The sequence below is a fragment of the Pezoporus occidentalis genome, unplaced genomic scaffold (genome assembly GCF_034315485.1).
Source record: "Pezoporus occidentalis ecotype Australia unplaced genomic scaffold, CSIRO_AGI_Poc_V1 ctg86, whole genome shotgun sequence".
Taxonomy (NCBI): domain Eukaryota; kingdom Metazoa; phylum Chordata; class Aves; order Psittaciformes; family Psittacidae; genus Pezoporus; species Pezoporus occidentalis.
In genome coordinates, this window is record NW_026916220.1 from 4,986,243 (window position 1) to 4,998,363 (window position 12,121).

Here is a 12,121-nt window from a genome sequence, read left to right on the forward strand (position 1 = left end):
CGCTGCCTGCCCGGGATTGCTTGTTGCAGCGTGGACCTTTACCATGGCTATGCCTCCTGGTAACCACGGTGCTGTGTGCAGGCTCTCCATCTGCCTGGGCACTGGTGGCAGCAGGTCAAGCTGCATTATATCACATTACTCTTTCTCCATGTCTGCCGGGTGGCCTCATCTGACTTGTGGCCTTGGATTTGTCACCGCTCCTCCCAGCACCTGCCAGTTGCTGTTCTCAGCTGCCTTTCCTGGATTTTATGGCTGTTCTCAGCCTTACAGCTTCCTGCACTTGCACCAGTGTTTTAACTCCTCTTCTGCTGCTCCTCCCAGGGCCTTCGCATAGCAGCAAAGCGCCCCAAGCACCCAGGTAACTCAGAGCAAAGCACTGCCAAGCTCCGAGTCCACAGTCTGCCCGCCTGCTGCACAAACGAGCAAGTAAAAAAGAGGAGGGCAAGTACCACACGCATTTCCATCCTTAGCTCTCTCCCTGCTCCAGATTTTTCTTTTACAGAGATGATGAGAGTCTCTGTTCTGCCTCTGCTCACCCTGAGGTGTCTTCACAAGTAGAAGGGAAAAGGACTGATTTGTTCCTTTGGATGGAACAAAAGCCCCCACAGAGATGCAGGTGACCAAAGGTTTTCCTTTGGCTATAGAGGGGAACACCCCATCACACATGAGATTGTTACCCTGCGTAACCAGGGCAGGGAGCAGCTATCGCCACTTCCCATAAGTTTCGCCAGAATATCTGGGTTCACACCGCACATTTGGCTGTCTGCTTCCTCTTTATTGCTGTGGGTAAATACTCCCACGTGGCAGGCAGTGAGTAACGCTCACTATTTCATTGATGATTCAGAAATATCCTGGTGACACCACTGCATGCTGCGAGAGTGCAAGACAGGGTGAGTCCACGTGCGAGTCCTCCTGCCTGCTGACCTCCCCACCAGCACAGGGTCAGTCAGGACCAAGGTGGCATCGGTCTGGACAAGACTAGAGCTTCCCGCCAAGCCAGGCTGTGCGCCGGACCTCAGAGGTGCAGCAGGCTAGGGGTTCATCCATTGCACACCTTTTTCTCCTGCTTTAACTGCAGCTGGGCAGCAGCTGCTGCAGCTTGCCCCAGTCCATGGATAGCTGTGTCTCCTCTCCCTTGGATGTTTGCCTCTGCCTGTTTGGACCTCTGGACTACAAGACATGCTCTGAGTGCATCTGTGGTATGCAAATGCCCTACAGCTCCTTGGCAGCTTAAGAACAGTGTTGACCTTTTTTCCATGTGCTCCCACATAAGGGATGGGTGTTTAAACCATCAGTGCAGCAGATAATACAGCAGAAAACCATGGATTTACATTTTCTCTAGTGAATGCTCAGCATGGGTAAACCAAGCCACCATGCTGGCATAAGGGAGGGGATGAAGCTGTGTTGTCTAGGCTGGGTGGGCAGAACTCTCAGCTAGGTGAGCTGGGACTGCTGCATACTGTGCCCTCTTACTCTGAGCAGACAACAGTGTACCTGGATGCTGGCAGCAGGAGCAGGTGTATCTCTGTCCCAGACATGCCAGTGATCACTCTTGTTTATCTTAGAAGTTGCACTCCCTGTGACATAAAAAAAAAAAAAAAAAAAAAAGAAAAGGTCATATTCTGGAGCCTCTTTATCCCTGGAGTTTGTTTCTAGGTGAACAAACCTATATTGGTTTGTTCATCCTTAGTCTTTTTATACCTTCTGAGAACAGTGTTCCTAATTCCATCTTGTGTAGGACTGAATGCTGTCATCAGCCTGCATTTAGCACCACACTGGAGGAAAACAGGTAGCACATATGCTAGCTCTGCTCTTCAGAATGACAGCTGCTCTTGACAAATATTTGTGGAGGAGGTCCCTTGGCTTCTTCAGGAAAGGCCTGGTCTTCCCAGTCTGCCAGTTGCTAAAGCCCCCACAGCTACACTGGGATGAACCGATGTAAAGAGAGGTGCAGTGTAAGAGAATCAGGGAAGTATTTTTGTTCCTCCATGCACCGGGGGGATGTTATTCTGTAACACTGCATTTGCATGGATCGTTGGCAGCAGGGTCACCCAATTTTCCACGTTGCTGTTGGTAACATTCACACTTGTCTCCAGTTTCTTCTACTCATCCGGGGGTGCAGCATCCTTCTGAAGAAAACTGGAGGAACAAAATGCTCTCCAATACACTGTTCATACAGTGACTGCAGGCACACATACTGGTAAATGCTCTGCCTGTAGCTGAATTGCTAAAGAAGGAAGAAGCAGGTCTTACACATAGATGCTAAAAGCAGAACTGTGCGCCCTTGAAATTGTTGGCTGCCTTTGAGTTCAGAGCCCACCTACTATGAGGTATCATTTTTCCCAAATGACCTATTAACTGCTTGGATGTGTACAAATTAACACCAGGAATGAGCCATGATAGATACCATTGAACACTGAAACCCATCCTGTTTCTTCCAGCACATTCCTCCAGTTTCTGGTTTCTATTCCTCTTAAAAGTTGCAGAGTGAATTTTGCAGTTTGCAAAGCAAAGTTCTCTCTGAAACATCTCATTTGTGTTGAGATAGAAATAGCCTCAACTCACACCTTTGCTTTATCTTTTACTTTCACATTATGGCTATACTGGCTGATCAGAGCAGAACCAGAATGCTTGCCAACAGCTTACTTTTGTGTGGCCAGTGCTAATGCAGAGTTTCTCCTCTGTGAACCTGTCAGACACAGAGTTAAACAGCAGCATCTAAACACACCTTTGTCTGTAACCTTCATCCCAGATTCTGCTCTGGAAAATACACTGTTCAAAGACCCAGCCAGGTCCTGGCACCTCTGGACATTCTTGCTGTTGTCTGTTCCAGGAGGCAAAGCAGTGCATAAGGAAGAAATGCACAGCTAATAATGACAAGCACAAAGTCTGAGCACACTTCTAGTGGGTTTAAGTTTAAACTGCTGTAACACATGATTTGGCCTCTATGTTATAAGAATTACTTCCCTGCCAAGGTGAGCACACAAAATGGGACCTGAGACACAGCTTAGGACACCCACTTAAAAAGATGCACACATGCATTAGTCAGAAGATTGGCTACAACTGAAAGGAAAGGGGGAGTCAGCCCTGTGGGGCTGGTAAGGAGATCTAGGATCATACACCTTTCCTGTCACAAGTATGGGGCACCCTCTGTCTGCAGCAAGCAGGTTAGCAGATGCTGGGCTATGTCACTTCAGGGCTGCTTGGCACCCTTCCCAAGTTGCTGCACTGCGCAAAACCATTCCACAAAACCAACTCACTGCTGTCAGGAGAAATTAAAGAGGAGCTGTGCAAAAAGGATTCCAGGTCTGTAAGACGATGTCAGGTGTGAGTCTTGCACTCCTCCAAACTTGGCCAGTTTCAAGCCTTTATTTCACATAATGAGCAGTGCATATTGTAGATGAAGTTTGTTGTCTGGTCTCTCATGAGACTTCTTTCTGCAGACTTTCTGTCTCTTATTTGACTCTTCAGCACCTTGGCAGAAGAGCTCTGCATGCCACACAGGCAAGCGGTGGCCTCACAGAGACAGATCCTGAGAGCAAGGGGATATGCTGGGACATGTGGCAGGGTGACCTGCAGGCGGCATGGGGCCATGTCATTGCCTCTGTCTCCTGCCCTGTGGAAGTGCACTGCTCACACCGCAGCCCCTGCAACACTGGAAAACACCAGAGGAATGTGGCTGCATGGGGTTGGCACTATGCCCCAGTGATGCTCACCCATCCACCTGCTCATCATGGCCCAGAGTGCGGAAGAGACAGAGCAGGGGGTTTCAGACACCAGGGATATCCCTGGGGGTTTGCGTGCCTTGAAGGAAGCAGTGAACTCAAGAGGGCTCCTCCCATCCCATTCCAGGAAGAAGCATCTGTCCTGCTGGCACACCTGGAAGCAGCATTTCCAATTCAGCCGCACTGAATTTACTCTAGAGCATAGCTGCACAGCACCACACACAGGCTGGAGCCCAGGGTGTGTGTGCATACATAGGGTCCGTCACCGCCACGCACACTCAGGGTCCATCACCATCACTGCGGGTGCAGGGACCAGTAGTGGACACTTGTGAACGCAGGCACCCCACACTGGACAGGGTGCACAGCCCCACGGCTCCCCTACCACTGCCCACTAGCCCTCTTCACCCACTCCCCACCTTGCCTTCCCGCCTCTCATCTTCCCTGCTTCCTGTACACTCTGTGCTCATCCCAGGCACTGCTTTCAGGTTGTGGGGATGTGCAGTGCATGTTCTTTGCTCCTGTGAGCAGCCCAGGGCTGTGGGCTTCACCCCAGTGCAGTCCCAGGCTGGACACATGTGCAGAGCTGCTGCTATCCCCAGGGATGTTCAGGGCTACCGCAACCACACTGAAGAGTGGGGTAACAAACACAAACTGCCACTTTTCCTAGAGAAGCCAGCATCACTCATGGTAGGAGGGTTGTTGCCAGGGCTGTGCTTCTTTGTACCCTCCCTGGCCAGAAAAGCACTTGTGAGGCTTGGCAAAGACATACTCAGAACATCTCCTGCACCTCTGTTGTCCCAGCAACCATGTTTTGCTGTGGGACAGGGCATTTCCATGTGGGTACACCCCTGCAGTGCTGGTAGTGACCACATGCTGCTCTTCAGGGGGAAGTGGTTGCCCCATGGCAGCAGTTGGCTGAAACTGACCTCAGCGTGGACCTGGAAAGCCAAATCACACTGAAACAAATCCTTCCTTGAGCTGCAGGATTGATAAACCCCTGTTTGGCACATATTCACATCCTTCCCTGGGTTCTGCCATGCTCCTCAAGAACTTTGCTTTTCTTCCAAGAGAAGAAGGGTTTACAACCACCCTCTTCCTGCTCATACAAATGTCGTGCTACATTACCAACAAACTTATACTCTGTTGCACCCTGATGGCTCGTTTCAGCAAGTATTTCGGATGTTTATGATCTCTTCCAACTGCCGAGTTTGATTAAAATCAGACTTACAAGTTATTAGCTATGATAGGTGGACAGATCTATTCATGTGCAGCAAAACAGTATAGTCACCCAGCAGGTTTTTGGAGGGAGAAGGAGGCTAAAAATTAGCTTCACCAAAAGAAGAATATCACCCCCACAATGAAGCCAGGGAGCTAAATATGGTTCAGGTATGACTGAAAAAGTGACATCTCCAAGGACTCTTCAGAGGTTGCACTGGGTGGAGATTGCAATGGTGAAACGCTGGAGAGGGCTCATGTGCAGTGTGCACAGCTGGACCTTGCCCAAGGATTTGCATGTATTCACCTTTCCTTTAAGGTCTGTGTCTTTATTTCCTCATTCACAGGTACTGTAGGACATCTGACCTCTGTAACAAAAAAAGGTGTGCAACTACATAATTAGATGTAGATACCCATATTTACCCATACATACATGGCTGCATGCTTGTGTGTGTCCAAGAGTACAAATGATTGATCCCTGACTGCAACAGAGGCTTCCTTCATCACAAAACCCCTCTCTACTTCCAGATCTGTAGGAGCAAGACGGAGGTCCTGTAGGAAAAACATCAATATTTTCATACCATTCACACAAAACATAGCAGGCGTTCATGGCAGGGTGCCACAAAGGACCTGTGGAAAAATGGGCTGGACACTTCCTGTCCCTCTGGTGTTTGTGTGAACAGTGTGTTGCAACTTCTTTTGCTATTGCTAGCTAAACTTAATAAGTGACGTACATAGCAGTGTCACAGGAAATTTACCTTAAGTCACAGTTGAGATCTGACTCTCAGTGCTCCGCAGGGAACTTCCCCTACAAGTGCCCAGTTCAAAGCTGAAAGAAAGGCAGGAGATTTGATTAGCACAAGTCCAGGTATTTGCTGGCAGCATGAAACATGGGAACTCTGGACTGATTTGCGAGTTCTGAGGACCAGATTATCTGCTGAGAGTCGCATTGCTGGGTTGCCTCCTGCTAACTGATTCATAAAAGATGTCTGGAGAGCCTGGATGCTTAAAACTGGGTTTGCTCATTGAAGTAGGCAATTTATGAGCTGGTCTTTAGCTGAATGTTGACTGAGAATATCAGCAGTAATGGCATTAGTGTCATGGACACCAGCATTTTCATTGTGATGCTTACAACATCGGGTTTAACTGAAGCACAAGGTGATTATTTGACTTACTTGACCTTGTGGAAGATGTCAGAAAGAACCAAGAAATGTGTAAATGAACAGAAAAGAGGAAGCAGATTTTTCTGTTCATGTGCCTTGACTGCAGGATAATTCTCCTTGAGCTTCCTCGTGGCAGAGATGATGCCCTTCTTTCAAAGGAGGTTTCAGGGGGTTAGTGAAAGTCACTTAGGAAGTGCAAAGAGACACTCAGACCTGAAGTCAGATCCTTGTCCTGCCAGAAACAGGAAATTCCTTTGTCTCAGAGCAAGGTAGATTTGTCGAGATTCACAAAGATCACTGAACATTTCAGCTTTTAAAGATGAGTGCATCCTCCCACTGATGGCAACAGCCATACTTCCTGGGCACTCTCTTCCTGTTTCTGCTCTCTTATCACAAACTGAGACTGTGCCCTGCTGGTTTTCACCATGGTCAGTAGTAAAAAGGTATATGTTCTTGCTTGTGTGTAGCATTGAACAGCTATAGTCCATGGGACCAGATAACAAAACATCAATCTGGTAAGGTCCAGCTGGTTCAAACCTCAGTACAAACCAAGAGAAACACCTGCAGCATCTGATCTCATGAAAGAGTGCCAGTTTTGAGACTGAGGAACAGCAGTGTTGGCAGAGGTCAAAGGATGGGACATGGTGTGCTTCTTCAAAGACCACAGACGGCATGCTAGCCTGGAAGAGTACTTGTGAGCAGTCACTGAACAAGCACTGAAGGAGCATCCAAACTCCTGGAAGGGAGCCCAGCTCCACAGACCAGCACTTTGGCGGCCCACCAAGCAGCACTGGAGGCCACTGAGATCAGCAGACCACAAGGGCTGAGGGCAGTGGGAGTGCTCTGTGTGTGTGTTGGGAAGTAGTTTTAACCAATGAGAAGAGGGTAGATTCACTTCTCCTTTCAGAGACTTGGCTTTCATGAGACCAAGTAAACAGTAACATTAAATAGTAGCGTTAAGGACTACTGGCAGAGGTCCTTATTTGTCACGCTTGAAAACCACTTGAGTGTCACCGGGTGTCCCTGAAGCACTGTGAGGCCCATGGGGCTAACCAGATAGATGCAAGGCTGCCAGACCAGCAGGATTTTGCCTCATCAGCTGTCAGCCTCACCCCGTGACTCACCAATGCCCATTGACTTCTCTCCAGCCAGCCAGGAGCAAGGTGCCTGCAGCACCAGGGTGAGTACTGAATTCCTGGCTGTCACCTCACACGTGAGGGCAACACTAAACGTTCTCACCATTGCTGCTGCTGGTTGAGACAGGGTTACAGGACAGCTCCAAGGAGGCTTCTTTCCATGCTGGTGAGCTTGCCACTCGTAAGAGACACATATAACTTTGAGGGATGCTGGATGGTGCCCAGACCTGCTTGCCCAGGCTCTTCTAGTGACTTGAAGGACACAAGGAAACTCCTGCCTTAGGAATGTGGGGCAGCTCTGGGACAGGACACCAGCGAGGTGGAGATCCCCATGCTGGACAAGCATTCAAGGCTCAGAGGGATAAAACGCAGCTGGTTTTATCTGCTGCTGGCAATAGTCTTGCTCCAAGCAGGATGTTTGGCAGGAGACCTGCAGAAAGCCCTGCCGCTGGCACTGCTGGGGTCCTGTGATTTATTCAACAAGAAGGTGGTCCTGGCCTTTTTCATTTGTCAGAAAACACATTGAAACAAGCTCCACTGAGCTGACAGGAAACTACAGTTAACACTTAGCTGTGCCTAGTGAAGTCTACCTGCAACCCTCCAAGGGGCAGGAGACCAAAGACAGCCTGCGCTATCTCGCAGCAGCTCCCAGGGACCTCTTAGCGCCTTCTGCTGTAGCCCAGCGGTTTTCCATGCTGCTAGGGACCTGCACGAACCTGCAGCCACCGTTACCACGCGGTATTACCGGGAACCGCGCTGGAGAGCCAGCTAGAAGGGAGCGGTGAGCTCCCAAGGACCAGCGCTGGCAGGGTCAGGCGAGGGGACTGCGACGGGGCTGCCGAGGCGGGGCTGCCGAGGAAGGGAATGCCGAGGTGAGAATGTCGGGGGAGGGGGATGCCGGGGACGAGATGCCGGGAGGGGGGATGTCGGGAGGCGGATGCCGAGGCGGGGAGATTGCCGGAGGGAGAGATGCCGGGCTGGGAGATGCCAGGAGAGGATACCACCGGTGGGGAGAGGCCGGGGCGGAATGCGGTGGGGAATGCAGGGGGGTATGCCGGGGGAGGTGGGGGGATGCTGGGGGGAATGAAGGGGAAGATGCGGTGGGATATGCCTGGGGGGGAATGAGGTGAGGGATGCAGTGGGAGAAGCCGGGGAGGGGATTCGCGGGGAGATGCGGTCGGGGGTCCCGGAGGGAGGTGCGTGGGGGATGCTGGAAGGGGGATGCTGGGAGGGTACTGGGGGGCTGCGAGGGGGATGCCGGTGGCGGGCGGCTGCGGGCGGGCCGCGGGGCTTGGGGCCGCCCCCGGCGGGCGGAGCCGCCGCGGTCCCCGCCCCGTCCCTGTCTCCCGTCGTCGGCGCGGCGCGGGGTGGGCGGTGCACCCCGCCAGCACAGCGGCATGAAGGAGCCGTCGTTGCCCGGCACCTCGCTGCAGCGGGCCTGCCGCCTCCTCGTCGCCTTCTGCGCTCTCCACCTCTCGGCCACGCTGCTCTACTACCTGGCGGGCAGCGGCCTGGGGCCGCCGGGCAGCCCCGAGCCGCCGCCGCGCCGCCCTCCACCCGCCAACCTCTCGCTGCCGTTCTCCCACCCGCCGCCACCCACCGCAGGGTCCCCGCCCGCCTCGTCGCCGACGGGCCCTTGCCCCGAGCCCTCCCCGCTGCTCGGTGAGTGCCGTCCTGTATGAGTTTGGGGCCCCCGCTTCACCTCCTCCTGCCGCCCGACGGGTGCCCGGCGCCGTCCGCTCCGCGGGGAACACTGGGCGGGGGGAGTGCCGCGGGTCCGCGTCCCGACGGCAGCATCCGCCGCCGGGTCCCGCCGCCGTGCTTCGTGCGCCGTGTGCCGGTGTCCCTGCTGGGCGCGGGGTGACAGCGGCGTGGATGTCCACGCGTGCCGCTGGCCGGAGGGGGATTGTGGGAGAATCCCGGGGGAGCCGGTGTAGGGGGGGATGCTCGCGCAGGGAGTCAGCGAAGAGCGAAGCCGCGGCGCTTTCGGGGAGCGCGCCCTCCCCGTCCGGCTGGGTTTCTGGTTGCCGGAGCGGTTGGGTAATTTCCTCTGGGAACTCTACCCAAAATACTGCTCTTGCGCAATTTCACAGGAAGGATCAGACGGGCTGCTGGCGCTGTGTAGGTTCCCGCAGTCTTTTGTGTGCGCGGACCTGCTCGGTGAGCAGCACGGATTTACAAAGCGCTGTGAGGCAGGGTCATGAATACAGTTGTTAGGCATCCCAGCGGCGCTTCCCACGTATTTGGTGCTGTGATGCAGTATCCTGATACGTGGCAGCCTGGCCTGTGTTTTATCTGCACTGGAGCTGGTCTCCCCCCAGGACAGCCTGGGTGGTGGCAGGCGGTTGGCAGGTCTGCAGCCGGCTGGTGGTCTCCGTTTCTACACTGAGCACCTGTATCTGGTTGGATCCACTGCCTTTGTCAGGAGGCAGCGGTGGAGGAAAGGTGGGTTTCGGCTTTTTCCCTACCCTTACAACGCTCTCGCCCAACCTGACATTTGGAGCTGCTGCTCTTGAATAGATCCTCCTGTGGCAGAGTTCACTACCACAGCCTGAGCCATCCCAGTGGATAATGAGCCGGCCACAGGCTAATTGGGCCCTGCAGCCTGGGGATCATCTCCCTCTTCATCAGTGTGCCACGTTAGCACAGGCACCTTTATTACCAGAGATCACAGCTGGTGGAAGAGACTTTCAAGAAGCTAGCTGTGGTTTTCAGTTTACAAACCCAGCACAGAAATTCATAGATGCTCTGGATGCTCACTGGTCAGCTGTTTATGGATCTGCATAACAAATGATTGGCTTGTTATTTAGGAAGGTGGTTTTGAGGTCAGTAAAAGGAACTGTGCTATGTTTTTTTGTTGTTATTTTTTATTAGTATCTTTCACTTTTTTTCCCCTGGATCACTTTAAGTTGAAAGTGGCTTTTCAAGCCTGTCCTCATGAAGTGGATGTGGGAGTCCTTTATGAATATGGCTTTGCTTTAAATGGTTTCCACTTACTCTGATCCTCTCAAGAGGGAGTCATGTGCTTTTTAAATGCCTGGAATTCAGAGAAATGCTCTTAGTGTCCTCAAGATTGAAAGCATTTATCGGAGTTACTGGCTAAAGGATCCGCTAAAGTATTTTACATTGTCATTGTAACATCTTCAATGGGATTTGCTGAATCTACCAAGGGCCAGATGGGGCTATTGGAAGCGGTTACAGATGTTCAGAGAGCTTCAGAGCCACGTAGAACAACACAGTAGGCAGACAGTTTCTAGCCTTGTTACCTTCAGTACTTGCGGGGATGCAGTTAGTTGGAGGCCAGCATCATCACGGCTTTGAGGTTTGTAGCCAGCATGTAGGTGAGAACCTTGAAGCCAGTGTGGAGGTGAGAGACCTGATGGGTATTTGTTTTTTCCCCTGCTCATTTCAGGTTTTGTTAGCAAACGATATTTGTAAAGCAACGCAGTCAGGCCTCAGATGAGTCTGCCCTGATCAGCATCTCCTGTATCTCCACGGCCAGTGTGGGGTTGGGAAGGTGTACACTCCACAGGCATTTCTGCCACTTAATTCACCCACCCAGAACTAAAAGAAAACCCTCTTATTTTTGTGCACAATGCTCCTTATTGGTATGAACGTAACAAGTAGTAGCCAGCCAGTCCCTTCTTGTAATGCCCACCTTCCCAAAGCCATGGAGAAGTGCTCTGATGGGAGCAGGTAGCTCCAACTGACCTGTGCCCTCAGCATAAACCTAAATTACAAATGCACCTCACCCTAGTTTTTATTATTTTCTGCCCTCTCCCTCCCCCGTCGTTGGGGAGCATGTGATGAATCACACAGGATACGTGTGACTGAGCTGCTCGGGCTTTTTGAAAGGTCACATAGCCAGGTACTCATTTCAGAGTCACACAGTTTTCTTCCTAGCGATGTTTAGAGGAGTAGTTTACAATCCCTGCTTTCTGGCACAGCAACAAACACATTAGCTGAATGAGGTTTAATCTCTACAAGGAGCTGCCAAATTTAAAACGCTTTTATGGCTCACTTGCCTTTATTTGTTAAGCATAAATCAGGGCTGGGTAAATAATACTATAATTCAAGTTTGAATTAAAAGTCCTTAACAGCTGTGAAATTCTCTTATACAAGTTAATATAAGCATTGTGGATTTATTCTCAAGTTCAGAGCTGTGTGTCAATGAGTATTTTAAATGGTGTATTGAGAAGCAGAGCATGCTTGCTGCAGTGAAATTGCAGCCTTCAAGAAACCCAAAACCAAGTGAATCCAAACATATTCTGTACATGTCCGTTCACTACACTGTTGTATTCTTTAGGAGCTGTAGAAAAGTAGTGCTTGTTTGTTTGGGTTTTAAGAAATTTTAAAGTTGCTCTGTAGAAGCAGGATGTATGTTGGCCTGAACGCTTTCAAAACAGTCAAATGCTTTTCTTCTACCTATTCTAGGAGATGGCATAGTTTATGTGCCTGCTGATTTTAGGAGGGAACATGGGAAGAGACAGGTTCATTGGTAGCAAGATCCCTCTCCGGAAAAGCTCATCTTAACACTGTATGCTTTCTGCAGAGCACAGTCTCACGGCACAGGCTTACCTGTGTAAGGGATTTCAGGGATGTCATTTTCAATTCCTGCTTGGTCAAAAGCACGTGTTGCTTATGAAGGTTATTTTAGAAGACAGCTGTCTCCTAGCCATTTTTGACCCTCGTTCAGATACCAGTTGTGGCTGGTACGGGATGGCAGGCTGAAGAGATCTGTTCACATCCTCAACTCCGTGAGCATCTCATGGGGGAGACAACCCAAGTGCCTTAGACATGTTGCCGTTAGGTGTCTGGCTCAATAGCTTTTCAGCCCCAGATTTCAGTTTCAGCCCCCCTTAGGCACTAGAAGCTGCTCTAA

General features: G+C 51.2%; 1 protein-coding gene across 1 annotated transcript in view; it reads left to right on the plus strand.

The window, feature by feature from the left end:
- Positions 1–8,564: 8,564 nt before the first annotated feature.
- Positions 8,565–12,121, plus strand: part of B4GALT1 (beta-1,4-galactosyltransferase 1) — a 28,315-nt gene continuing 24,758 nt past the window's right edge. The window contains exon 1 of the mRNA XM_062604440.1: positions 8,565–8,901. Within this exon, the coding sequence (XP_062460424.1) occupies positions 8,637–8,901 (265 nt within the window). The 5' untranslated portion in view covers positions 8,565–8,636. The remainder of the gene's footprint in view (positions 8,902–12,121) is intronic.